We start from the raw sequence: 27,346 nt of genomic DNA, 5'->3' as shown, positions 1-27,346 counted from the left end.
AGGCCCGGCCCCAACCCGGGCAGGTGCTGCCACCTGCTGGCCGGCTGGGCACTCACCACCAGTGGCTCCTGGAGCACCTTCCAGGACAAATCCAGCCAAGGGAGTCTGCGAGGAGCAGGCAGGATGAGAAGGACCCAACCTTTCTCCACGCGCCCCCTGACGCCCACTAGATCACGGCATGTACAGTCTGCAGAGGCCTTTCCGGTGCCCCGGACACGGGCATCTCCCAGCCCACCTGCAGGAAGCGAGGAGCCAGGAGGGGGCTGGTGGCCAGGCTCAGCCTTGCACCATGAGGGTCCATCACAGTGACAGGCAGGAGACCAGCCACACGCACTCCCGGGAGGCTGGCCCAAACCCTGGGAGGGTCACAGGTTCAGCCAGGGCCACATGCACTAGAGGAGCCACTTCCTCCAATGTGGGAGCACTTAGGGGGGTCCAGACCGTTCCTCAGCCACCCCTTCCCCACACACCGCCCCCCCACGGCAGGGGAAGCAGCAGCCTGTCATTCTGGCCTGCCCGGCCCAGTCTTTCTCTGTCCCTTGGGGTTTGCCGTAACGAGCTGGTCTCTCATCTCTGAGGTCCGAGCAGCTGTGAAGAGGGCACCGAGCACGGCCACTGCAGCTGTCCCATCTGTCACACTTACTTCTGGCCTTAATAGGCTGCTGGCCGCACAGGCAGCACATCGGCGGGGCAAGGCTGGTGTCTCAGCGGCTCTAATTGGGCCAGGCCAGGAAGATGAAGTGTGTGTGTGTGGGGGGGGGGGTGCTGCCCGGCCCCTCCCCCACCTCGACCCGGCAGGAACCCCCCCTGCGGAAACCCTGCAACGCCGGGCGCTGGCCCGACCCCTCTAGACGCGCAGCCCATCAGCTTCACACTTTATTCAGCACCAGACAGAGCAAGTCGGGCCGGGTCCCAGACAGGAGGGTGATAGCGGGGTCCCTGTCCTTCCGGGGCTCAGTCAAGGAGGCCCCGACCCCAGGGGTCTGGGGGCAATTGTCTGAGGTGGTGTCCAGCCTCCTGGGAGTGACCAGCCCCGAGGGGGGAAAGGGACGGCAGGTGGGCGAAGGCACAGAGGCGAGAGACAGCAGGAAGTGGGCAGCACTGCGGTCAAGCCGGAACCTGGGGTGGACAGGGTGGGGACATGCAGGAGAAATGGCCGGCTGGGGTCATGGTGGGCTGTTTCTGAAGATCCCCCCTCCCCCCGTCCACCCGCCTGGCCACAGGACCACGACGTCCTGGGCTGCCCGGGCTGGTCCTTGATGGAAATTTCACCTAGGGAGAGGTCAAGGCTGGGGACCCAGCCCCTTTGGCCCACGCCACCACACAGACCCGCGGGGACGGTACTCTGCGAGCGGAGCCAAGCACGGGGGCCCGGGGCCGGCGGGGAGCACTAGCTGGCGGTGGGGAGGACTCCAGGAGAGGGGCGGGAAGCGGGGGGGGGGGGCGGGGGCTGCGGGCCCGGCGCCTGCCTACGAGTGGGCCGTGAGGCAGCGGGCCAGCAGGTGCAGGAGGCTGATGACGCAGGCCAGGCCCGCCAGGATGCCCAGGCGCAGCGGCAGGTACTCGAGCGAGCGCTCCAGCTCGGCGTACAGCAGGACGGCCTGGCGCTTGGTGAGGCTCCACTCGCCCGAGTTGTCCAGGACGTGCCCGGCCAGGTGCACCTTGTCCTTCAGGGGCAGCTGGGCGTTGATCCGGGCCTCCGCGTCCTCCCGGCTCAGGCTGTTGCGCCGCATGAGCCGGGCCAGCTGCGTGTCGCGGTCACTGGGGACAGGGCCAGAGGGAGGCCGCTCAGGCGGGTGTGACACGGCGTCCCGCCCGCCCGCCCACCCGCCCGCCAGGGCAGACCCTTCTTCCAGTCTCCTGAGGGTCCTGCTGCCGGCCGGCCTCGCCCCAGCCCTGCTCTGGCCAGCTGCTCTCAGCGGATCCCCGGACAAAGCAAGGGCTTTTTTTTTTTTCTTTTTGGGTCACACCCGGCGATGCTCAGGGGTCACTCCTGGCTCTGCACTCAGGAATTACCCCTGGCCGAGCTCAGGGGACCATATGGGATGCTGGGAATTGAACCCGGGTCGGCCTCGTGCAAGGCAAACGCCCTCCCCGCTGTGCCATCACTCCAGCCCCCAAGCAAGGGCTTTTTAAGAACGTCTGATCCCTCCCAGGGATGCTTGGGGACTATTCCTGAGTGATCTCTGGCGGGGCTTATGGGACCCTCTGTGGTGCCCGGGATGGAGCGGGGCCAGCCACTCGCCAGGAGGCGCCCCACACCCTGACCTCTCTCTTTGGCCCCGGGGAGATATTTCATGAAGAGAAAAACTCCTGGGCTGGGGAGACAGCCCCAAGGGCAGGAGCCTGGCACGCTCAGGGTGCGAGCTGCATCCCGGGTACCACTCAGTGTCCCGAGCGCTGCGGGAGGGTCGCCTTCTCTCTGTGCTCCCTCGTGTGCTGAGCAGGGGGCTCGGCGGGCCCCAGACGCTGAGTGGGTGAGTGCGGCTGGACGTGCTCCCTGGGCGTGGCAGAACCTCCCAGGCCTGAACTGGCACCGGCCATGGTCACTGCCGCTCTCTGCAGATCCCAATCTGGGGGCCAAGTGCAGGAAAGGCACCGTGGCAGGGCTGGGGGGAGGGGAGGAGGGAGGGGACAGCAGATGCCGCCCGTGGCCTCACTTCACTCCAAGTGCCCCTTTGAAGTGCGTGGCACAAGATGCCCACTGTGTGAGGCTGGGGTGACACGACAGCGAGGAGGGCGCTTGCCTCGCCCGGGGCCAACCCAGGCTCGATCCCTGGCATCCCATATGGTCCCCTGAGCACTGCCAGGAGGGATTCCTGAGCGCTGACCCTGAACATCACCAGGTGTGGCACAAAACACCCTTTGACAAAAAAAAAAATCAACTGTACTACGATGCCGAGGTCAAAAGGTCCCAATGCTCGGTGGAGCCTGGTACGGCCAGGGAGGCCAGAGGGCGTGTGTGGGGGGGAACCTCAGGGAGGGGGGGAGGGAGCTGGAGACCCTTTGTGAGGACAATGGTCCCACAGGACTTTACACACCCCCCGTGGGGGCTGTGACCCACTTTCCCTGACAGCTGAGCCTCCTGTATGCCACCTGATTCTGGTCTCCTTTGTGAGCTGGAGGGTTCCGGGACCAAAGCTATCCCGGAGGCAGGCTGCCAGCTCCCCTCCTGAGACCGCCCGGCGGGGCGGCCTGTCCCGACCCCCCTCGGAGTGTTCTCTCGCTTATCAGAGAGAAATCTGGGGGCGGCTTGCTCTCCGAGCGCATGTTCTCCCTTGAACACTCACCCCGCTTATTTCCATTTCGGGAGAAGCCTGTGTTCTCTCTTAGGCACACCCCCCCCCCCTTTCATAGCTTTCTTTCTTTTTTTTTTTAAATTTGCTTTTTGGGTAACACCCAGCGATGCACAGGGGTCACTCCTGGCTCTGCACACAGGAATTACTTCTGGCAGTGCTTGGGGGACCATATGGGATACTGGGAATCGAACCCAGGTCAGCCGTGTGCAAGGCAAACGCTCTACCCACTATGCTATCGCTCGGCCCCTCCTCTCATAGCTTTTTTAGTTCCACAAATTCTACCTTGCTCAAAAAAAAAAAAGTGTTCTAGTGGAAAGATTTTGTATTGAAATGTTTTTCATGAAGACTGTTTAGCGAAATCTTTTTACTGGGCAGTTGGGCCCCTCCCAGCTGTGCTCAGAGATCACTCCTGTGGGGGCTCGGATGACCAAGTGCAGTGCGGGGGATGGAGCCCCCCCCACCCCTCCCTGCACCCTACTCCCTGCTTTCTTTTCTACATTCTGCAGCTTTCAGCTCCCACCCTGACCCGAAGGGGGCCACCACGGGGAAGCTGAGGAGGGAGAGGGACCTGCCAAGGAATGTGGGCTGACCGCAGGCTGGAGGTGGAAAGGCAGCCACCTCCAACCGCCAGCAGGGGGCGCCCTTCCCAAGCACTGAAGGGCTGGGGCCGTCCCCTCCCCCATTCTCTGCCCTCCAACACTGGCCACCCAGGCCTGGGGGGTCCCGCCCCGCTCACCAGTAGACGACCACCGTGTGCTTCAAGTACTTGAGCAGCTTCTTGGTCTCAAACAGCAGGGGGATGTCCAGAATCACGTAGCGGTACCCTGCGGGGACAGACATGCACTTGTTTAGTCAACCGTGCAGGTCACGGTGGGCGGGCGGGGGCGGGGAGGCTCAGACCGGAGGGCACCCCTTCCCGCAAGGACCCCCCCCCCCCAGCTGGGAGCTTCTCCAGGGAGCCTGATGCAGGGTTTGTCAGGGACGGCGGAGGGGGCAGGATCTGTACGGCCGGGTCAGGCAGAAAGCACATGTGGGCGTGAAAGGCGGGTGGGGGTGGGCACGGTTCTAGAAACGGGGATGGGTAGGGTGGGAGGGGCGGCACTGTCCGAGGGCCGGGCTGACGCGAAGGCCAAGTGGACTCGGGTGAGGGCAGGCACAAGGGTTCGCCTTGATCTTGAGCCCACGTGCTCTGATCTCGAGCAGGGGCTGGACACACCACAGGAACCGCAGGACGCCGGGGAGAGTTTGCAGGGTGCCTGGGCCCTCTGTCCTCCTTTCCCTCATCTCTGCCCAGTGGGGTGGACGCCGGCTTCCGGGATCAGGAAGGAAAGGGTCAGGTCAGACTGCCTCCACCCAAGCCCCGCTGCCTGGCCCACAGGGTGCCTCCTCGGGGAGCTGGTGACACACAGGGCAGGGTGACCGGCTGTCCTGGCTGCTGTCTCCCCCGGCCTCCTGCTCAGGAGGGGCAGGGAAGCCATCGGGGCAGTGAGGGGCACAGAGAGGGTGCGGCCGGCACCCCCCACAGCCCGGACACGCCTCAGTGCCGGCCAAGGAGCACATGCTCATGCGAGGCCCCCGCTCCACCCCTGCACCCTCCAGCACACACCCCTAACTGCACCCCAGGACCACGCAAGGGCCCAGCGGGTGATGCATGCAAACACGGCCCCCGTACAGACCCTCCGGGTACTCTGGGGGTGACCCCCAGCTCCCACACAGACCCCCTGGGCACCTGAGGCCTCCTTCCCGGAGACCACCAGCCCCCATACGAACCCCCGGGGTGACCACCAGCCCCCCCAGACCCTCAGAGTACTCTGAGGAGTGACCCCCAGCCCCCACGCAGACCCTTGTGGGTCACTGGTGGACGATGGTCCCGTCACCATATCCCGGAGGAGAGGCTGGCAGAGCAGGTTCCCGCCCCCCTCCCCACGTGGAGCGGAAGCCAGGAACGGCCCCATGTGGTCTCTTATCTCCCGCCTCCCCCCTCCCTGGCCTTTCTCCTCAGCTCTCACGGGAGCTCGGGGCCAGCCCTGCGGTCCAGCGGCAAAGGGCTCTTCAGCTGTCGCCCACCTCCCGCACGCCAAGCTCGGCCAACGCTGCCACTCCATTAAGACATCCGTCAGGCTGCTCCGAGCCTCCCCGCAGCTGGCGATCTTATCTGGCGCGCGGCGGGCCGACCCTGACAGGCGGATTCGTTCCACTCATCGGGGAGAAGCGGGTCTGTGGAAGCAGCAGCTGCCGTCCCCGTTTCTCACCTTTCTGCGCTGAAAGGGCTTTTATCTCCGTGCTGGCGGGTGGGGAGCGGGGACAGGTGGTGGGAGGGCGCCGGAGCGGGTGACATTAGCAGAGGCTGCGTTTCGGCAGGGCAGCGCCTCGGAGCCCAGCAGATGTGCTGCAGCTGGCCCGAGCACGCAAAGGGCAGGGCTGAAGGGCAGAAGGCACAGCTGGGAGGGCTGGGGGGGACAAGTTGGCACGGACACCGGCAGAACAACGGCAGGGGGTGTCCACAGGGTCTCCCGGAAGGAGGGGAAGGAGGCAAGGCCGGAGACGGCAAAAGGGCAAGAGGGCGAGCACGGGAGATGGCGGGGGTGGGCGCCTGGCACCTTTCCCAACACGGAGGGGAGCAGAGGGCAGAGCCAGCAGCAAGATGCCCAATACACTTCCTCTCCTTCCAGAGGGAGGCACTGGCCAGAGGCAGAGGGCACGGGGAGGGCCCCTACTCCGTACACGGGGACTCGACACACCAGAGGCCAAGGGATTTGGCCCTGACTGGTGCCAAACCACAAAGAAATCGTGTGTGGGGGAGGCGGAAGGGGCAGGGTGGGGGGAGCAGAGAGACAGTACAGGCGCTTGCTTTGCCTGTGGCTGACCCAGATTCAATCCCCACATTCCATATGGTCCCCTGAGCACTGCCAGGAGTGATCCCTGAGTGCAGAGGTACCAGTAAACCCCTGAGCATGGCCAGGTGTAGCCCCAAAACAAACGGGAAAAACAAACAAACAAAAAAACCAGGCCTGGGGCCGGAGCCACGTACAAAGGGTAGGGCATTAGCTTTGCAGGAGGCCAACCAGGGTTTGATCCCCAACCTGGCATCCCATATGGTCCCCCAAGAACCCCCAGGAGTAGTTCCTGAGTGCAAAGCCAGGAGTAAGCCCTGAGCATCGCTGGGTATGACCCAACAACAACAACAACAACAACAACAACAAAAGAACAGGGCTGGGGGCTAGAGCAATAGCAAAGCGGGTAGGGCGTTTGCCTTGCATGCGGCCAACCCGGGTTCAAATCCCAGCATCCCATATGGTCCCCCAAGAACTGCCAGGGGTAATTCCTGAGTGCATGAGCCAGGAGTGACCCCTGTGCATGGCCAGGTGTGGCCCAAAAAGAAAAAAAAAAACCAGGGCTGGAGCGAGCACAGAGAGTTAAGGTACTCTCCGTGCACACAACCAACTTGAGTTCGATCCCCGACATTCCATATGGTTCCCCCGAACACCGCCATTCCTGAGTGCAGAGCCAGGAGGAACCCCCAAGCATTGCTGGCTGTGGCCCAAAACCAAAAAATCAAAAGAAACCTCAGGAGCTGGAGCAGTAGTGCAGCAGGTAAGGCGTTCACTCTGCGCGCAGCCCACGGGGTCCCGACGCTGCCAGGAGTGGTCCCTGAGCACAGCCAGGTGTGGCCCCGGAACAAAAACAAAACCGAGGGGCTGGAGCGATAGCACAGTGGGTAGGGCGTTTGCCTTGCGCGAGGCTGACCCGGGTTCGATTCCTCCCTCCCTCTCGGAGAGTCCGGCAAGCTACTGAGAGTATCCCGCCCGCACGGCAGAGCCTGGCAAGCTCCGCCTGGCGTAATTCGATGTTCCAAAAAAAAAACCAACAAAAGAAACCTCCTGTGCTCCCCAGCCTGGCGTGTGAAAGGGGAGCAGCTGCCCCTCAGGCAGGGGCCCAGGGAAAGCTAGGGAGCACGGGGTAAGGTGGAGGGCGCTGGCCTTGCACGCAGCCGACCGGGGTCCCGTCCCCGGCACCCCAGGTTCCCCCAAGTGCTGCCAAAAGTGATCCCTAAGCACAGAGCCAGGAGTAAGCCCTGAGCAACGCCGGGTGTGGCCCCCCAAGTGGAAAAAGAGAACAAAGATGGTACTGAACAGCCTCAGGAGGGTCTGGAGAGACCCTGCAAAGGTGGAGATGCTTCTAGCACGCGCCGTGGCGGCGGCCACCCGCACACCTACCGCATCCACCCAGCCCCAGTGTCGCCAGGAGGGATCCCTGAGAGCAGAGCCAGGAATGAGCACTGCCGAGTGTGGCCCGAACACCAGAAGGGGGGGAAGAAAAGCCTCGAGTGTCTGAGTGTCTTTCCTCACGCACTGCCAACCTCGCCATGAGCGGAGGGGCGCGCGCCGGGCTCCTCTCAGCGGTAGCTGGCGCCATACTCACCGGGAACCCGGCAGCCGCCAGCCTGGCCCCCCGGCCTGGCCCCCGGGGAGAGGGGATGTGGCCCCGGCCTGGCCAGCCACTCACCCCGGAGGAAGTACTTGACGGTCTCCCTCATCATTTCCTTCTGGATCTCGGGGTGCGTGATGGTGTTGAGCAGGTGGCGCCGGTCGGGCTGGTTGAAGACCAGGTCCCCCAGGGCCTTGCGGTTGATGTCCCCGTTCTCCAGCAGGACCTCAGGACCGAAGGCCTCCACAATGCGCTGGTGGGCCGGGTACCCGGGCTGGACCACTGCGGCAGCGAGAGGCGGGGTCAGCCAGAGGACCCCCAGAAACAAAGCCAACGGCAGGGAGGGACACCCCTCGGCTCTGAGAAGCTGGACTGGAGGGTGGGTGCTGTGTGAAGCCAGCCGGGAGGGGGACAGACGCGAACTCACCGCTCAGGCGGGCGGCGGGGGCCTAAAGGAGCAGAGTAAGGGGGCAGCAAACGGCCAGAGGCACCAGGACCTGAGACATAGTACAGAGCGTACTATGGCAGGGAAATGGTGTGGGGGGAGGGGTATCTGGGGAGGGGGGCCCCCAAGACAACGGTGGGAGGAAGCAGATCCTGGGGAGAGTGTGGGAACACTATGTACAAAGCCTTGTCAAACTGGAGATCACAGTGACTCCAATAAACAGGTAAACAGAAAGAAAATGGGGGCTGGAGCGACAGCACAGCGGGTAGGGCGTTCGCCTTGCACGTGGCCAACCCGGGTTCGATTCCCAGTATCCCATATGGTCCCCCAAGCACCGCCAGGAGTAATTCCTGAGTGCAGAACCAGGAGTAACCCCTTTGCATCGCCAGGTGTGACCCAAAAAGCCAAAAAAAAAAAAAACACAGAAAAAAATGAAACGAAAATGACACAGGGGACGAGTCCTTCCAATGGAGCCAGAGGGTGAGGGGCGGGGCCGAGAGCCGGGGTGGTGGGGAGAGTGTTTCCCTTGCACTCGGGCAACCCTGATTCCCTCCCTGGTACCACACGTGGTCCCCCAAGCCATGGGGCTCGGCGAAGGAAACGGAAGGTTCCAGATGGGCAGAGGCGGGCAGGTGTGGTCAGGGGAGCAAGGAGTCCGGCGGGCAGGGGGGAGCTGCTGGCCCCCCGACTCACCGTGCCGGGCGATGACGTCCACGTCAATGACGGCACAGCCCAGCTGCTGGAAGACCTGCAGCACCGAGCTCTTGCCGGAGGCGATGCCCCCCGTCAGCCCCACCAGGAACATCTTTGCCAGGGACGGAGGCCTGTAGCCGAGGGGCCACGCAGGAAGGACAGAGGACTGAGCACCTGCGGGAGAAGAGCCGCCTGGTCAGCGCGGGAGAGGGACGAGGGAGAGAGGAGGCGAGAGGGGACAGCGGCGGGCACCGCTCAGTATTGAGCTCGAGATGCCCCAGGTGCCAAAGGCCAGGGAAAAACAAGGGCCTGGGGCCACAGCAACAGTCCCAAGGGGCAGCAACAGTCCCGAGGGGGAGGGGGGCCGCCTTGCACGTGACCGACTCAGGTTCAAGCTCCAGCATCCCACACGGTCCTCTGAGCCCTGCCAGAAGTGAGCCCTGAGCACCACTGGGTGTGGCCCAAACTACCTCCAACCCCTTTAAGAAAAAGCAAGGGGGAGCTAGAGTAGCTAGGGCGTTTGCCTTGCAAGCAGCCAACCCGGGTTCCATTCCCAGCATCCCATATGGTCCCCACAGCGCCACCAGGAGTAATCCCTGAGTGCAAAGTCAAGAGTAACCCCTCGTCGGGGGCTGGAGCAATAGCACAGCGGACAGGGCGTTTGCCTTGCACGCGGCCGACTCGGGTTCAATTCCCAGCATCCCATATGGTCCCCTGAGCACCGCCAGGAATAATTCCTGAGTGTAAAGCCATGAGCAACCCCTGCACATTGCCAGGTATGACCCAAAAAGAAAAAAACAAAGAGTAACCCCTTGTCGCCGGGTATGACCCAAAAAGCAAAAAAAAAAAAAAAAAAGAAAAAGCAAGGAAGGATGGGGGAGGCACGCGGCAGGGAACTCCTCTGAGCAGGGGTCCCTGGCCAGCGGTGGGGAATCCAGGCCCCCTCCAGACGCACTTGGGTAACCCCCACCACCACGTTTTCCCGTGCGGGGCTCAGCGCTCCCAGGAAGGAAGTGCCTGCTGGCCCAGGAGTGCACGCCCAAGGCTCAGAGGGAACAAGGATGGGGGGCGGGTTGCAGACCCTGCCTCACAGAACCTCTGTTTTCTCGGCCATAGAAAGGTGCCGGCACTGCAGGCTGCAGTGGACGCCCGCAGAACCCTGGGCTGGCCCAACACGTGGGAGGGGCAGGAACGGAAGTGGGGTCAGCGGCAGGGCCTGGCCCCATGCCCTGTCCCCAGGGTGGCAGGCAGTGTGAGGATCAGGGCCCCCCAGGTGTGGACTTGCTTCTCACGCCAGAGAGCTGAGACGGAAGGCTGGTGGGGTGTCTCCCGCGCCTGGGAATCGATCACGGGCCTTTTGCTGCTGTCAGACAGAAGATTTACTCGCCTAATTACACCTTGCTGGCGCTGAGGACTCAAAGGAGCCTGTATCCCTTGAAGGATTCAGCAAATGCTGCCGGGGGGTGGGGGGGGGCTGGGAGGCAAGAGGAGCACAAACAGGCACTTCGAAAGGGGGCTGGGGGGCTGGAGCAATAGCACAGCGGGTAGGGCATTTGCCTTGCACTCGGCCAACCCGGGTTCGATTCCCAGCATCCCATATGGTCCTCTGAGCACCTCCAGGAGTTAATTCCTGAGTGCATGAGCCAGGAGTAAGCCCTGTGCATCGCCGGGTGTGACCCAAATGACCCAAAAAGCAAAAAAAAAAAAAAAAAAAAAGAAGAAGGAGGAGGAGGAGGAGGAGGAGGAGGAGGAGGAGGAGGAGGAAGAGGAGGAAGAAGGAGGAGGAGGAGGAGGAGGAGGAGGAGGAGGAGGAGGAGGAGGAGGAGGAGGAGGAGGAGGAGGAGGAGGAGGAGGAGGAGGAGGAGGAGGAGGAGGAAAGTAGGCTGGGTGCTTGGGTGGCCTGGGGCGACAGAGGTGCTACCAACAGATGTGCTGGGGCTCACCCCCACCCAGCAAGTCAAGGCGGGACAGAAGCGCCCGGTGAAACCCCATGGCCCACGGTCACTCCCACAGTCCTCCTCCCTCTTGGGGCTGGATTTATTCCTGGGCCGGGAGCGTCCCCCGTGCCAAACTCCCAGATCTCAGAGTTAATGACCGGGGACGGAGCTCAGAGCACTGGCCTCGCTCCTGGGAGGCCCCGGCTTCCAGCCCCGAAAAGAGACAAACAAAAAGCCTGTCTACTCAGCTCAAGCTTTCTCATTTCTACCTGGGTCCCACCCAGCGGTGCTTATTCCTGGCTCTGTGCTCAGGGGATCCCGTCTGGTGGGCTCAGGGGACCATACGGGGTGCCGGGGTTCAAACTTGGGTGGGCTGCATGCAAGGCGAGCGCCCTACCTGCAGCTCCAGCTGCGTGCGGGCCCCCGTGCCTTCTCTATTAGAGCGTGGAACAGAATGGGAAGGGAAGGGAACAGTACCTGAATGGACCCCCTCTCTCTCCGTCTCCTCCCTCGAGAGCTGAGTGCAGGCAGGGCCCACGCCTTCCCAGCGCCCGTGGACAGCCCCGGCCAGGCTCCCTCAGGGGCCGAAGCCCCGCATCTACAGGAACGTGGTGCTTGGTACCCCGGCCCAGCCTGGCACTTCGCCTGTGCTGGGCCTTCTGAAGAGGGTGCATCCGTTTGGCTCCCATGATCAATATAATCATTCATGGAAACGAGTCATTCCCTGCCTTGGGACCCAATTATGTTTTTGTGGAACCAGTGACTGCAAAAACATCTTGTTTTCCGGCTAACTAGTAAATGCTATTTTTATCTATGGTTTCCCCACTCCCGATCCTTCATGGGGACACGCCGCTGTTTAAGCCACACTCCGGGGCTGGGTCAGACAGCCCGGCAGGGAGGGCATTTGCCTGGCACACAGCTGACCCAGGTTTGATCCCCAGCGCATAGGGTACCCTGAGCACTTCCAGGAGTAACCCCTAAGTGCAGAGCCAGGAAGGGCCCCTGAGCATCTCTGGGTGAGACCCCCAAACCTAAGTATATATACCCGCGTCCACTGGGGCCGAGTGCAGCAAGTAGGACACTTGCTTTGCACACTGCCGACTTGGGTTCGGTCCCCAGCATCCTGAATGCTCCCCAGAGCACTGCCAGGAATGATCCCTGAGCACAGAAGCAGGAAAAAGCCCTGAGCACTCCCAGGTGAATCCCCCCACAAAAACAACACAAAACCAAAACTGAGATCAAATGCTCTTCTCTGTTGGGTCTGTAAGTCACCACCTCACTGGGCTGCCAATTACCAGGGGAGCCACAGGGAAAAGTGGCAGGTCAGGTATCCACCGGGGTGCCGCCTCCCTCAGCACCTCCAGACACACCCCCTCACCCCCGGGGAGCTCTTGTGGGGAGTTTCTTCCCATTGCACCGTGGGTGCCGGCTCTGGTGGGGAAAACAATCCTCCCAGTGAAAGAACATAAATACCTTGCTTATAGGTACTTTGTAGCGGTCACATGTTACAACACTTTGCTCAAAGAATGTCTTATATTGTATTCTTATATTTTTTTTTTTTTTTTTTTTTTTTTTTTTTTTTGCTTTTTGGGTCACACCTGGCGATGCACAGGGGTTACTCCTGGTTCTGCACTCAGGAATTACCCCTGGCCGTGCTCAGGGGACCATATGGGATGCTGGGATTTGAACCCGGGTCGGCCGCGTGCAAGGCAAACGCCTTACCCGCTGTGCTATCTCTCCAGCCCCGCTGTGCTATCTCTCCAGCCCCTGTATTCTTATATTGTTACCGCATGTTTTAATAAAATTTGTTACTAAAAAAGATAAAGAAATAGAATCCTCCCTAAAGTCAGAAGATGGAGGGAACTGGGAGGCAGCTGAGCCCCCCATCACACTGCATGACTTCCTGAGCCCCTGAGGACCCCAAGGACCCCGAGCACTGCACCTTGGCCGCCCCCAGGATCACATGGCCAGGCCCAGCATGGAGCCATTTGGCCTCTGGGAGTGGTTCCTGGGGGGCTCTCAAGCACTGCTTAGGGGAGTCCCCCCAAATATGTGAAAAATAATCACAGGGGCCTCCATGGTGATGGGGAATCTCAGCTCTGTCCCCTAGCCAGCCACTGACTTCAGCTGTGCGGCCGTTTCCTTGCATAGGAAACAGGATTAACAAGGATCTGGGCAGATTAAAGAGGTGACTTAAGTCATGGTCCTCTCAGCATCCCTGCAGTCTATGCCTGTCCCCCACGGGACAGCTCCGTCCTTGCAGTCCTCGCCCACAATATCCAAGGGCTGAGGTGTGCCCGTGCGTGGGTTCCAGCCCAGACGCCCCCCCAAGTGTCCCACAGCGGCCCCACACGCAGCACTGCGTGGTGAGATCATAAAGCAAACAGAACCCGAAAAATAATATAAAATAGTAAGTTGAAAAAAGGAAGCAGGAAAAAAAGGATGCAGACGTAGTGGCTGAGCAACCCACCAGCGCCCCCTGGCAGCTCTCCTGGGCGACACAGCCTGGGCCTCCACACCTGCCCCCTGGGGACAACCGGGAGGGGGGGATGGGGGGAGGGGAGAGGCCTCGCTCAGCCAGGACAGGACCTGACAGAGGGAGGACACTTGCCTCAAAGGCAGGCAGCCATCCTGGGTTCAAGCCCTGGCACCTGCATACAGTCCCCTGAGCATAGTCAGAGGGAGCCCCGAGTATCACCGGGGCTTACAGTACTGTGCTTAGTCCCCAATTTAATTAACCTTTTGGAGGGGAGGAGGACGGGCCACATCTGGCTGGCACTCTTTAGGGATCGTTTTTCTTCTGGCAGGCTTGGGGGGGCTATTGGGAGTGGCCCCAAAGCAAAAAATAATAATAATTTAGAAGACAAAAAAGAAGAAGGGCTGAACTCACGCCGCGCAAGCAGGATGCCCAGGCTCCATCCCTCGCACCACGTGGTCCCCAAGCATCCCGGGAGTGGCCAGCTCTGCGGGGTGGGGCCCCCAAAATAAAAATGAAAAACACCAAGAAATGCACACCTGCTCATGTCACCTCAAGCAGAGTCCAAGCCAAGCCCTGAGAGTCCCGCCGGGGTTTCCTCCCCCCGCCCTCCCCCCACCGCCTGGCTTCTCCTTGTCCAGGCTGTGACCATACCCCGCCACTGCCCCCCTTTTCCGACTGAGCTGAATATATCACCCGCCGGCCCGGTTCACTCCCTACTGGCCCAGTTCACTCCCTACTAGCTCGCTGCTGTGCTTTCTCAGGGCACTGACCGACCTGGCACCAGCCAATGGCGTGCAGGTCTGTTTACTTGGGGGGGGGGGGGGAATGCACCTCTCTCCGTGGAATACGGGCACTGCCAGATCAAGGAGCTGCCAACAGATCATGGGGTCGGAGAGCTAGTCTAACCAGGAGGCAGCCGGGCACACGGCCATCAGGGTTTGGATCCCTGACACTGAGCCCCATCAGAGGTCCCTGAGCACAGAGCCAGGAGTAAGCCCTGAGCACTCCCTGGTGTGACCCAAGAACAAACCAAAGAAAGAGCCTAAAGAATACAGGAGGCTGGGGGAGGGGGGGCTGGAGCGATAGCACAGCGGGTAGGGCGTCTGCCTTGCACGCGGCCGACCCGGGTTCGATTCCCAGCATCTCATAGGGACACCGCCAGGAGTCATTCCTGAGTGCATGAGCCAGGAGTGACCCCTGTGCATCATTGGGTGTGACCCAAAAAGCAAAAAAAAAAAAAAAAAAAAAAAGAATACAGGAGGCTGGGTGCCAGCTTAAAGGGCCAGTGTGCACTTTACACACCAGAGGCCTGGGTTTGATCCCAGGCTGCCTGACTGCTACTGAGAGCAACCGTTTCTGAGCACTGAACCAGGAGCAGCCCCAGAGAAAGCTCTGGGAGTGGCCCCCAAACCAGTACTAAGCATGCAGCAGAATGTCCCACTAGGGAATAAGCAGGAACTCAACACCAACCTTTTTTTTTTTGCTTTTTGAGTCACACCCAGCGATGTTCAGGGGTTACTCCTGGCTCTGCACTCAGGAATTACCCCTGGCGGTGCTCAGGGGACCATATGGGATGCTGGGGTCGGCCGCGTGCAAGGCAAACGCCCTACCCGCTGTGCTATCGCCCCGGCCCCTCAACACCAACTTTTTAATCTTAGTTTTGGGGTCACACCTAACCATGCCGGGCATCGAACTCCAGCTTCCTGAGTTATTCTCTCCGAGCGTTGCTTTCTGCTCCACACCCTGCTAGCACTTCCCGGGGCTACTCCCGTCTCCACACTTGGGAGGTGCTACCCGAGGCGCCACTGATTGAACCTGGGTCTTCCACTCACAAATCATGCACTTAGTCCCCAATACTAACCTTTTCTGGGGGGTGGGGGAGATGGGCCACATCTGGTTCTCTTCAGGGATCACTCCTAGTTTGGGGGGTTGTATGGGGTGCTAGAATCTGGGTCGGCCGTGTGCAAGACAAGCATGCTGTCTGCTGTCACTCTGCTCCCTTCCCAACACAAACATCTCCTGGGGGGCAGGGGGAGCTGTATGGACTGGGATGTAGTTTGGTGTACAATTTTTTTTTTTTTTTGCTTTTTGGGTAATGCCCAGCGATGCTCAGGGGCTACTCCTGGCTCTTCACTCAGGAATTACTCCTGGCAGTGCTTGGGGAACCATATGGGATGCTGGGAATCGAACCTGGGTCGGTCACGTGCAAGGCAAACGCCCTACCTGCTGTGCTATTGCTCCAGTCCCATCGGTGTCCAGCTCTTGTTTGGCATGTGTGGGACCCTGAGTTTGAACCTTGGAACTATGAAATAAACAAATCACGTGCCTGCTCCAGAAAACCTATTATAATACCAAATTTTAAAACTTTTTCAGGGGCCAGAGAGCTAGTACAGCGGGTAGGGCACTTGCCTTGCACCTGGCTGACCTGGGTTCAACCCTGGGCACCCCATGTGGTCTCTGAGCCCACCGGCAGTGATTCCTGAGCACCTCTGGGTGCAGCCCAAAACAAAACCAGAAACTTTTCAGGGGTTGGATAGCACAGTGGGGAAGGGTGCTTGCCTTGCGCAAGGCTGACCCAGGGTTTGATCCCTGGGACCCCCATATGGCTCCTGGAGCCCCCACCAGTAGTGATCCCCAAGTGCAAAGCCAGGAGTAAGTGGAGAACAGCCTACTTGCAGGCCTCAAACGAACAAACAACAAAAAAACACTTTCCACACCACCGCCAGCCGCCACATTCCTGGACACATTCCTGGACTGACGAAAGAAGAAAATGAGGAGGAGAATGCTCAGGAGGGCGAGTTCCTGGGGTCTGCACCAGAGTCCAGGCTCCCAGCCCTGCTCCCCTCCCTCCCCCACCCCCCCGGGGTGAAGGGTGCCTCCAACTCCTGGAGGATCCATTTACGCGAACCAACGGGGCTTCCCCACCTAGGGGCCTCTGTGACTCTGGCTAGCACCCCTTTTGCAAAGACACAAAACAAAACAAGAAAAGAAACCTGCTAGCTGCAGCAAAGACAAGAATAGATGGAGTAACAGGAATTCATACGGCAATCTCCCTCTGAGGGAAGGAGGGGAAGAGAGAAAAAATTGGGGGGGGTTTGCCATAGGCAAGCTCAGCCGCGGGGCGCCTGGGCCGGCCTGGGGGAGCCCCGGCCAACGGCCCTGTGTCCGCCCCCGTCGAGAAGCTTCCCCGGGGGTCCCCACTAACCCTTGACCCCCTTCCCGGGGGAAGCCATGTTGGAGGGGAGGCCCAGCCGGCACGGGAACTCTCGCCCACCCCCCACCCCAAGCACCCTCCCTCCTCTCCCGACGGGACGCGCAATCCGGACGCGCAATCCGGCAAGCTCCCCGCAGCCCGACCCCGACCCCGCAGCCCGACCCCGAGTTCTCCTGCTGTGCCGGAACCTGGGGCGGGACCCCTCATTTGAAACCGCTTTTCTAGCGCTAAATCGGGGTGCAAACACCCTGCTCGAGCCAGGGACAAGAAAGAAGTGGCGGCCCCGTGCGCCCACCCCACCCGCGGCGCACGACCGACCGCGCGCAGCGCCCGGCCCCGCCGCTACCTACCTACCCGGGACGCTCCTGCTCGCCCCAACTCCGGGTCCCGTGAGCTCGGCAGGGGGAGGGGCCGCAGGGGCGCGCGCACACGTGCCCGGCACTTCCGGCCAGCGGAAGGGGCGTGACGGGGCTGGGGGCGCGCCTGGCTATGGGGGCCGCTGCAGAGAGGCCCCGAGCCTCAGACTCAGATCTGATCCGCCCCTCCTGTGCGGCGCAGCCAGGGTGGGTCACTGAGCATCCAGTACCCACAAATGAATACTGTCCTGGCTCCCATTCTATAGTTAAGAGGAAACTGAGATTTGCCCCCCCCCACACACCCTACTGTCCCGGCCCCCATTCTACAGTAAGAGGCAACTGAGATTGAGATTTGTCTAATACACACACACACACCCCTACCTGTCCTGGCTCACACACACACACTCTCTCTCTCTCTCTCTCTCTCTCTCTCTCTGTCCCTGCTCCCATTCTATAGTAAGAGGAAACTGAGATTTGTCTAACACACACACACACACACACACACACCTACCTGTCCTGGCTCACACACACACTCTCTCTCTCTCTCTCTCTCTCTCTCTCTCTCTCTCTCTCTCTCTCTCTCTCTCTCTCTCTGTCCCTGCTCCCATTCTATAGTAAGAAGAAACTGAGATTTGTCTAACACATACACACACACACACACACACACACACACACACACACACACACACAGTCTTCTGAAAGTTCCACATTCTTTTTCTGTTTTTGTTTTATTTTGGATATTTTTTGTTTTGGGGCCATACCCAGCGGTACTCAGGGGTTACTCCTGGCTCTGTGCCCAGGAATCACTCCTGGTGGTGCTCAGAGGACCATAGGGAGGCTGGGGATAGAACGGCACAGCTGCATACAAGATAAGAGCCCTCCTCGCCATCTCTCTAGCCCACCCCACCTACTCCCAATTTCTATCTTAAAGGAAACATCTTTTCTGGAGAGTGATGGGACCAGGTCACCCAAGGCCTCAATTTCCAGGCCCCAAGTTTGGGCCTGTAAAGTTTACCTTCTAGCTCAGGACAACCTATGGGAGGTGACTTTTTTTTTTTAAGCTGTTAAACAGAGGATAAATATTAATGCTATTTGTGAGGCATGGTCTAAATTTAATTGCATATTAATATTTATTTAAAATAAACATTGAGTAAGCTTAATTTTCAAAGACCAGGAGTCAAAGGAGTCATCTCTGTTCACCAAACACAACTAGGAGCAGTGCTGTGTGGGACTCGGGACCCCGGGGTAACTGGGGTCCTTGTCAGGAGGAAGTGAGAGGTGGAGGTGGTCGGCCCTGTCTCAAGGTTTATTGTTACCCTCAGTAAGGCAGGGCGTGGGGGCTAGAAAAGCCTTAGAGGGCATCACCTCAAAACTGCACAGATGGGGCTGGAGTGATAGCACAGCGGGTAGGGCATTTGCCTTGCACGCGGCCGACCCAGGTTCAAATCCCAGCATCCCATATGGTCCCCTGAGCACCGCCAGGGGTGATTCCTGAGTGCATGAGCCAGGAGTGACCCCTGTGCATTGCTGGGTGTGACCCAAAAAAGAAAAAAAAAAAAAACCTGCACAGATACCTTCCCTTCAATAGCCTTCTAGCCTTCTCGACTGCCCCCAGCAGAGATGCGGGTGTTGCTGGCACACTGGACCCAAAGATGCCCGCTTCAAAGACAATGCTTGGGGCTGGGACAAAGGTATAGCAGACAGGGTGTGTACTTGGCACTCTGCCGACCAGGTTCAATCCCTGGCACCTCATATGGTCCCCTAAGCCTGCCAGGAGTGGCCCCTGAGCACCAAGCCAGGAGCAAGCCCTGAGCACCGTGTGTGTCTCCCCCACTCCTCCTGAAAAACCCCCAGTGGTGCGCCAGTAGCGCCCCACGCTATAAGGCCAAATGGGAAGAAGCAGGACCACCAGCGAATTCCCTGGCAGTCAGGGAAGGATCTGATCAGAGTGGGGGGTGGGCGGGGGACAGGCACGTTCCTGTCTGTGGCACTGCCATGGCAGCTCTGCTTATGGGTGGGAACCGGGCTAAAGGAGAAAGGCGATTTAGTCACTGCAGAGGACTTGGCTGAAGATACCAGGCTCAAGTCTGAACTCATACCAAGTAGCAGTGAAACTTCAGACAAATCTTTGCTCTTGTCTGTTCCCAGTGAAATGGGAACCGCGCCCACCCTCCCCTTCACCCAAGGTCAGAGCGGACCGCTGAAGATAGGACCAGAGGGGAGTGTGTTAGCGCGACTGTGGGCAATCGAGCACTGTAACAAAGGGCTACTGCACAGTGTGTTCCTGCCTCTGCGTCCTGCTCCTCTTTCTGCAGCCCACAGACGACATTTCTTCTTTGCCACCATTTGCTCATTTCCTCACTCACACAATAGCTAAGCCAACAAATATCTTGGGGGGGAGGGTTGTGCTGAGGGTCACAGCCAGCAGAACTTGGGGGCCAACTTCCAGCTGAATACTTGGGGGGCTGCTCCCTCCTGGCAGTGCAGTGCTGGGGACAGAACCCCAGGACTCAAGCATGCAAATCAGTCCAGACTATGAAGCACTCTCTCAAGTCCCCGTTGCAGGTCGGGGGCCAGGGTGATAGTACAGTGGGTAGAGCAATTGCCCTGCACATGGCTCACCCGGGTTCAATCTCTGGCATCCCACAGGGTTCCCAGAGCCCACCAGGAGTGATCTGTGAGTACAAAGCCAGGAGTAAGCCCTGAACACTGTTAGGTGTGGCTCCAAAACCAAAACAAACAACAATTAAAAAAAAGGTTAAGGTTACTTTGGGGCTGGAGCAAGAGCACAGCGGGTAGGGTGTTTGCCTTGCACGCGGCCGACCCGGGTTCGAATCCCAGCATCCCACATGGTCCCCTGAGCACTGCCAGTAGTAATTCCTGAGTGAAGAGCCAGGAGTAACCCCTGTTCATCGCCGGGTGTGACCCAAAAAAAGGTTGCTTTTGGGTGACACCTGTCAGTGATGCTCAGGGCTTGCTCATGGCTCTGTGCTCAGAGGACCACATGGGGTGCCAGGAATCAAAACAGGGCCAACCCAAGACAAGTGCCTTAGTTTTCAGGGCCGGGGATTGTAACCCAGGGCCTCGCACACGCAAGGCCAGTGCCCGCCCATGAAACTACTTCATCTAAGAAACGTTCATTGAAGGCCTACTATGTGCTGGCCCAAGGGATGCAGAGGTTAGAGAAACCCAAGTTGGGCGGAGCGATAGTCCAGCAGGGCAGGCTTTTGCCTTGCATGCGGCCCACCTCGGTTCGATCCCCAGCATCCCAGATGGTCCCCTGAGCACCACCAGGAGTAATTCCTGAGTCCAGAGCCAGGAGTAAGCCCTGAGCATCGCCGGGTGTGACCCAAAAAGACAAGAAAGACCCAATCTGCTGTTTGCACTCATAGAATGCGGAGTTTTATGGGGGAGAACCTGGGTGCAGACGAAATCAACACAAAGCGCGGCTGTGACACCAGCCGAGGTAGAGCGCGGTGCCCCAGGCTCTGCGCTCAGGGACCCGGGGCTTATGCTGCCTCTAACGCCAAGTCCAGGGTTGCTTCCCCAGTCTGTCCTCACAAGGCTGCCCCCAGAAAACTGTCCTGGGCCATCCCCCACCTTCGCCTACACCCCTTGTCTGGCCAGTCACCCTGAGCCAGGCCTGGGCACACCGGGCTGCCCTGGGAAGTGCCTGTCTTCCTCCGTGCTTGTCCCAAGGTACTCTGCCGCCAGCACTGAGCCTGGAGGCCCCTTTCTCAGACCCTCCCTGACACCTGTTCCCAAGCCGTGACCACGTCACCAACTTGCATGGCATCTCTGCTAAGGGGACGTGCTGACCTTCTTGGTCCCGCTGCCATCTTATTGGCGCTGCCAACGTGATGCCTGGGCGGGGCCTCGCTGGACACTTTTCTTGAACCCAGCCTAGAACGGAAAGTGGCGTCCCCACGCAGGGACGAAAGACTGTCTCTCGGGGCCAGAGAGATGGCTCCAAGGCCTGTGCACAGGCTTTGCGCAGAGAAGGCCCAGGTTCAATCCCTGGCACGCTTTCCTAGAGAGCCAGGTTGCAGCTGGTGTGTTTCTCCAGCAAAATGGGGTCTCTCTGCCCACCCCTCCTCGAGTACCACCAGAATCTGGGGGTAACCTCAGTACAGCCAATGTGGCTCCAAACCCCAAACAAACATCCCTTCTGTAGCAACTGGGCGTGCTGAACTGCTCTTCAGAGAACGCTTTCCTAGAGAGCCAGGCTGCAGCTGGTGTGTTTCTCCAGCAGAATGGGGTCTCTCTGCCCACCCCTCCATGACCCCCAGGCGTCCACCTCCCTTTACACCGTGATGCCCGCATGGGCCCCCTGCAGCTTCCGGACGCCCCTTCTGTTCTCTGCCCCCACCACAGGACGCTGATTACAGACCCCCATACCAGTCTCGGGGGCTCAGAGGTAGGGCCGGGGTTACGGCGCTTATCTGGTATGCAGCCGAGCCCAGTCTGGTGCCCCAGCAATGTTACCCCATGGTACCCAAATCACAACAAGAAGGAAGGAAACCCAGCTCCACTATCTTACCTTCCGGCAGTGCCAGAATCAAACCCAGAGCTTCTCTTCCAGGCGAGTGTGCGAGCCCAAGCTTCACTGGCCGTCATTTCCTTGTCATCTCCGCCAGGGTCCCTCTTCCCTGGTTCAAAGTGTCTCCTCTACCTCAGGCACTAGACAGACGCCCCCCCTCTCCCTCCCTCAGTAGCCCCAGGAGCAATCCCCGAGGGCCCCATGGGGGCAGCCCCTGAGTAGCACACCAGGTGTGGCCCGAATGACGACAAAGAACAAAAATGCCTCCTTTAGGGCTAGGGTGATGGCTCACAGGGTGGAGTGTACCATTTGCAGGTGGGAGACAGGACTTCAATCGCCAGCAACTCTCCCTCCAAATAAAGTCTCCTCTAAAGCCCAGAGTGATAGTACAATGGGTAGGGCCTTTGCCTTGCATATGGCCAACCTGGGTTTGATCCTCGGCATCCCATATGCTCCCCCAAGCCCTCCAGGAGTGAGTCCTGAGCACAGAAGACAGGAGTAACCCCTGAGCATCACCAGGCATGACCCAAAAACCTAAATAATAATAATTTTTTTTAAAAAGTCTCAAACTCTTACTTCCTCCTGTGTCCCCTGCTCTCCCCTACATGGTGCTGGTCTGGTCAGTCCATAAACCCACGCGCGCTGCTGTCCTTCCGCTATTCTCACGGCCATTCTCTCTCTGCCCTGGAGGGGACCAGCAGCCCAGGGTTCCAGCAACACTGCATCCCTGGCCCCAGCAGTGGCCAACCAGGCTGAGCATCTCCAGGAGCCCCCCCACCCCGCACAATAAGGAATAGCACTACTTGCCCCCCAAGTAGGGAAGGAAGCTTTCCTTGGAGGCTTGGCACAGCAACAACACTGACTCTGGGCAGGAGGCTGACCCGGTGGTGTTTTGTTTTGTTTCAGGGGCCACACCTATTGTGTTCAGGGCTTACTCCTGATTCTGAGCTCAGGGATCACACCAAGTGCAGCTCAGGGGGCCAAGGGAAGGAACTCCTTTCATGGGTGCTGATGGTCCAGCTCCCTTTCCCAGAGTTCTGTCTGCACAGTCTTGTTTCAGAGATGATGCACTGAGGCTGCGTGGGTAAGCACAGGGCCCGACTGGTGGTCCACCTGGCAAGGCGTGTGCCTTCCAAGCAGCTGACCCAGGTTCCATTCCCGGTACCCCACTGTATTTAAGGATATAATCCTAGGATATAATCCTTAAATACAGTGCTAGGGGTAAGCCCTGAGCATTGCTGGCTGTGGCCCAAAACACCTTGCTCCTCACCAAAACACCAAAAAGGCAGGGGGTGGGGAGGGTAAAGTGACTCCGGCCAGCATCAAGCAGAGACAGTTTTCAAGAGTTAAAATCCAAGGAGTTAGACACCAGAACCTGTTCTCTCTCTTTTGGGGGGTTGGGGGGCATTTTGGGGCTGTGCCTGGCCATGCTCAGGGGGTTACTCCTGGCTCTGCACTCAGAAATCCTTGCAGTTCTCAGGGCACCATACCTTACCCATTGCACTATCTCTCTGGCCCTTTTTTTTTGTTTGGGGGGCACACATCAAGTGGTGCTCAGGGCTTACTCCTGACTCTACACTCAGGAATCATTCCTGGCAGACTTAGCAGACCACATGGGTGTGCCGGGAATCGAACTTGGGTGAGCCGCGTATGAAGCAAATAAATAAGTGTCCTCCCAACTGTGCTATCACTCTGGCCCCTAGATCCCGTTCCCTTTACCACTATCTCCAGGAACAACCAGGAGGGAAATGTAGGTAACCACACTAGAGACAAATTCCAGGCTCTGTGGTGCTCCAGGGACACTGCGTCAGCCAGCACTGGGCCCGGCTGTACCCCGCTCCCTTCATGGAAATGCTTCTGCCAAAACGGACGAGCAGAGTGGGCAGCTGTCCCTGGGGGGGTCCGGCTACTAAAGTGACAGGAAGCACCCAGCAAGCTGGGAATGTTTTATCTTGGAAAAGGAGAACGTGCGGGAGTGACACATTCACCGCAGAATATGTAGCGATGGTCTGGGACACAGTGATCCTTCCACACAAACTCCACGAGGCAGAACGAGGCCAGCTTTCACCACCGAGAGCTGTCTCAATGCAGATGGCTTTCCACTCTGGGGGAGCAGGGAGGGAAAAATATGAGAGCTCGAGGAACCCCGAGAAAACATCCAGAGGACCAGAGAGACCATAGGGCAGGGAAAGCACTGCCTGCGTACCTGGGCCAAGGCTCCATTCCCGACCCTCAGCTGCACCACCGGGAGAAAGCATCCAGGGACCCAAACTAGGAAACCACACTGTAGGTGAGTGCAACATAACTCTCTGTAATGTGACTGTAAGTGCAAGAAACTTAAAGATCCAGAATGGTACAGGGGGTAAAAAGGCTTGCCTTGGGGCTGGAGTGAAAGGACAGCGCATAGAGCATTTGCCTTGCACGCCAGCATGCCGGCACCCCATACGGTTCCCCGAGCACCGAGACGAGTAATTCTGAGTTACTCCTGAGTAATTCCTGAGCCAGGAGCATTGCCAGTTGTGAGCGCCCCTCCCCCCCAAAAAAAAGAAGAAAAGAAAAAAACAAAACAAAACAGGCTAGCCTCGCCTTGCACGAAGCCAAACCTCGTTTGATCCCCGACACCATATAATGTTCCTGAGTCTCTCCGGGAGTAATCTCTTTGCAGTGTGAGGAGAAAGCTCCAAGGACACCTAGACGTGGCCCAAACAACCCCCTCCCCACTAAAAAGTAAATTTACTCGCCAAAATCACACAGGACAATATTTAATATTTACTTGTTAAGCGGGCACTTTACAAGTGTCATGTATATTTCATTTCCTTTTTTTTGGGGGGGGGGGTCGGGGAGCACATCCAGTGGCGCTCTTGGCTCCAAGCTCAGAGATCAATCCTGGTGGTGCTGAAGGAACTTTATAGGGTGCCAGAGATTAAATCTGGGTCGGCCGTGTGTAAGGCAAACACCCTAACCACTGTACTATCACTTCAGCCCTTCATTTCATTTTTAAAACATAAAATTTAAGGTGTTTTTTTTTTTGGTCACACCTGATGATGTATAGGGGTCACTCCTGGCTCTGCACTCAGGAATTACCCCCTGGCGTACTCAGGGGACCATATGGAATACTGGGAATCGAACCCGGGTTGGCCGCATGCAAGGCAAACGCCCTACCCACTGTGCTACAGCTCCAGCCCCAAATTTAAGTTTTATTATAGAGAAAACAATGGATCCAACAAAATCTAAGCAAAGATAACCACAAAGAGAGAGAGAGACTGACAGACAGACAGACAGACAAAGACAGAGAGAAAGAGACAGAGAGAGAGAGAGAGAGAGAGAGAGAGAGAGAGAGAGAGAGAGAGAGAGAAGAATAGTTGCCTCTCGAGTCTCTCCTCAATCTGAAATTCTCAGCGGTGCCGGGTTCCAGAACACTGGACTTGCACTTACTTTCTGAGCTGGGTCCCGGCCCTCACATTGCCTGCTGGAAAGGGTCTCCGCCGAGCAAGAACCGCTTAGCACGAGGTGAAGGACATGGTAGAGTCTTATGTAAACTTTCAACGGCAAGAACTGGGGGGTCCACAGAAACCAGCGCCTCCACTCCCTCCCATCATGCTTCCTCAGCTACATTTTGTTCATCTTCATTCAACCTCTGCCACTCTGTGAGGAAAGAATAAAGAGTTGGGCATCCAAATATTGGACACAGATTCAATTATGGGCCAAGCTCTACAACTAAACATCACTGTACCTTAAAGAAAAAGATTCGCAAACACATTTTCTCCAAGTTCCCTTCCCTCGCTACTCAGCAGAGTCACATGAGCTACAATAGGGGAAACAGAAAAGCTAAATCCTCTAACAAACTTGGGCTTTCTGATCTTGTTTTGGGGCCGTACCCAGCGATGCTCTGGGCTTACTCCTGGCTCTTCACTCAGAGATAACTGCTGACAGTGCTCAAGAGACCATGTGGGGTGCCGGAGATCAAACCGGGTCGGCCCCATGCAAGGCAAACGCCCTACCCGGTATATTGAAGCTCCGGCCCCAGGGCTTTATTATCTCTGATGTTCCACCCCCTTACCCTACACAATAGATGACAGTGCTGACAATGGTCCTGGCCCTGGGGAGACCGATGTGATAGATTGTTCTCAATAGGAGCCAGAGTATGTCTTCATTTTCCAATGTCCCAAATGGGAATGATCAGGGATTATATGATCTGCTTCTCTCTTTACTAGTGATATAGAAAGGAAGAGTTTGTATTGTTTGTATTGTTTCAGGATTTTGGCTCATACCTGGGCTCAGGGGCTACTCCCAGCTCAGAGCTTGGGGTGACCCTGTGGTCCTGGGAATCGAACCCAGAGCCTCACACATGTCAGGCAAGCACTCCACCACTGACCCACTCCCCTGGCCCAGTTAGTTCTGCTTTACTTGTTTTGTTTCCTTTCAGATGGAACTGTCAGGTAAGAACCTGCCCTTCCACAACCGAACCCATATGAGTCATCCTGAAGAATGGGAACTGTGTCTTTGCTCCCTTCCATGAAACTGTTCTGTCGCGGGAATGAGCCCCCATGAACTGAGGTGCGTGGCCCTGGCAAAGACCTACATCAGGATGTTCTCATTACCTTCTCAGACCCATCCATGTTCCTTGGGGAGAATGGGAACAGACAAGGGGACTTTTGTTTATTTATATTATTTTTTGCTTTTTTGGGTCACATCCAGCGATGCTCAGGGGTCACTCCTGGCTCTGCATCCAGGAATCACTCCTGGCAGTGCTTGGGGGATCATACGGGATGCTGGGGATTGAACCCGGGTTGGCTGCATGCAAGTGGCAAACGCCCTACCCACTATACTATCACTCCAGTCAAAGGAAACTTTTATAGTGGTAAAGAATTCAGAGGACCTTAAGAACAGACACAGCCAAGCATTTTTTTTTTTTTTTTTTGGTTTTGAGGGGCCACACGCAGCATATTCCGGTCTCACTCCTGGTTCTGTGCTTGGGATCAGGGCTGGCAGCGCCCAAGGGAGTGTATGTAGTGCCAGGAATTAAACGAGGGTCAGGGTAAGGCAAGCACCGTACCAGTTGTACTATCACTCCGGTCTAGAATGTCATAATTCTTTTTATTGGTTGTTTGTTTGGGGGCCACACCAAACGTTGCTCGGGGCTTACTCTTGGTTCTGTGCCCAGGGGTCACTCTCCGGCGGGACCCAGTGAACCCTATGTGCTGGGGATCGAACCTGGGATTTGGCAACCCGCAACGCAAGCGCCTTACCCCTGGTCGCTCTGGTCCCCACAATCAGGATTTACAGACAGATGGTCCTGTGACTGTGCACCCGGCTGATGTTTATATACTTTGTCAGCTATGTCCCTGTGTGACACATCTTTTGCGTGAAACGGTGCACCCGCATTTTGTCGACGGGTTGGAGGAGACGTGCTGCCTGCAAGTGCGTGTGCTCGTGAGGGAGCGGTGTGCGGGGCTGCCCCGTACCGGGAGGGTCCGCGTGGCCGGAAGCGGCGCGCGGACACCGGTACCAGAAGGCCCCAGAGCTGACCGGGTTGGCCGGAGCAGCCGGCCCCGGAGGCTCGGTGCTCCGCACGCCGCAACCCACTGACACCCACGAGGCCCTGAAGCACCAGGAGATGCCCAAGGTTCCGAGTGCGGTGGGCGACGAGGAGCGAACCCGACCTCCTGCAGGAAAGTCCCTCCACGGCCTGACGCATTCGGGCTCTCGGTGGGTCGCACCCGCAGGCTTCAAGCCGGCTCCTACTCACCCGGGAATGGTAACGGTCCTTAACGGCAGCCGATAACGGCTCCCCTGCGGCCCGGCACTAGCAAGGGCAGGCGGAGGGCAAACCTGGGATTTGGGGAGTCTCCACGTCCGAGAACCTAGAGCGGCCCGAACTACAACTCCCAGCAGCCCACGCGCTCCCCGGGGCCTCCCAGGGTCGCCCCGGCCACCCTTGCGGCCCTTCTTTGC

At 58.4% G+C, this 27,346-nt stretch overlaps 2 protein-coding genes across 5 annotated transcripts in view; one reads left to right on the top strand and one right to left on the bottom strand.

Moving 5' to 3' along the window:
• Positions 1 to 863: 863 nt before the first annotated feature.
• DCAKD (dephospho-CoA kinase domain containing) lies at positions 864 to 27,346 on the bottom strand. Of its 4 annotated transcripts, XM_055130185.1 has the most exons (6): positions 27,141 to 27,346; positions 24,827 to 25,036; positions 8,866 to 9,039; positions 7,806 to 8,009; positions 4,036 to 4,123; positions 864 to 1,761 (listed from the first exon to the last, which is right to left on the bottom strand). In XM_055130185.1, the coding sequence occupies exons 3-6, from the start codon at positions 8,975 to 8,977 to the stop codon at positions 1,470 to 1,472; spliced, it is 696 nt and encodes a 231-aa protein (XP_054986160.1). In that variant the 5' UTR covers positions 8,978 to 9,039; positions 24,827 to 25,036; positions 27,141 to 27,346; the 3' UTR covers positions 864 to 1,469. The 4 variants fall into 4 exon arrangements, with proteins under 4 accessions (XP_054986160.1, XP_004621090.1, XP_054986161.1 ...); XM_004621033.2 differs by lacking the exon at positions 24,827 to 25,036; XM_055130186.1 differs by lacking the exons at positions 24,827 to 25,036; positions 27,141 to 27,346 and adding an exon at positions 16,846 to 16,944.
• Positions 26,832 to 27,346, top strand: part of NMT1 (N-myristoyltransferase 1) — a 36,500-nt gene continuing 35,985 nt past the window's right edge. The window contains exon 1 of the mRNA XM_004621015.2: positions 26,832 to 27,067. Coding sequence (XP_004621072.2) covers positions 27,009 to 27,067 — 59 coding nt within the window. The 5' untranslated portion in view covers positions 26,832 to 27,008. The remainder of the gene's footprint in view (positions 27,068 to 27,346) is intronic.

Source organism: Sorex araneus, chromosome 3 (assembly GCF_027595985.1).
Source record: "Sorex araneus isolate mSorAra2 chromosome 3, mSorAra2.pri, whole genome shotgun sequence".
NCBI classification, from domain to species: Eukaryota; Metazoa; Chordata; class Mammalia; order Eulipotyphla; family Soricidae; genus Sorex; species Sorex araneus.
The sequence above is the reverse complement of the archived record's forward strand: the minus strand, read 5'-3'. Positions and strand labels throughout refer to the sequence as shown.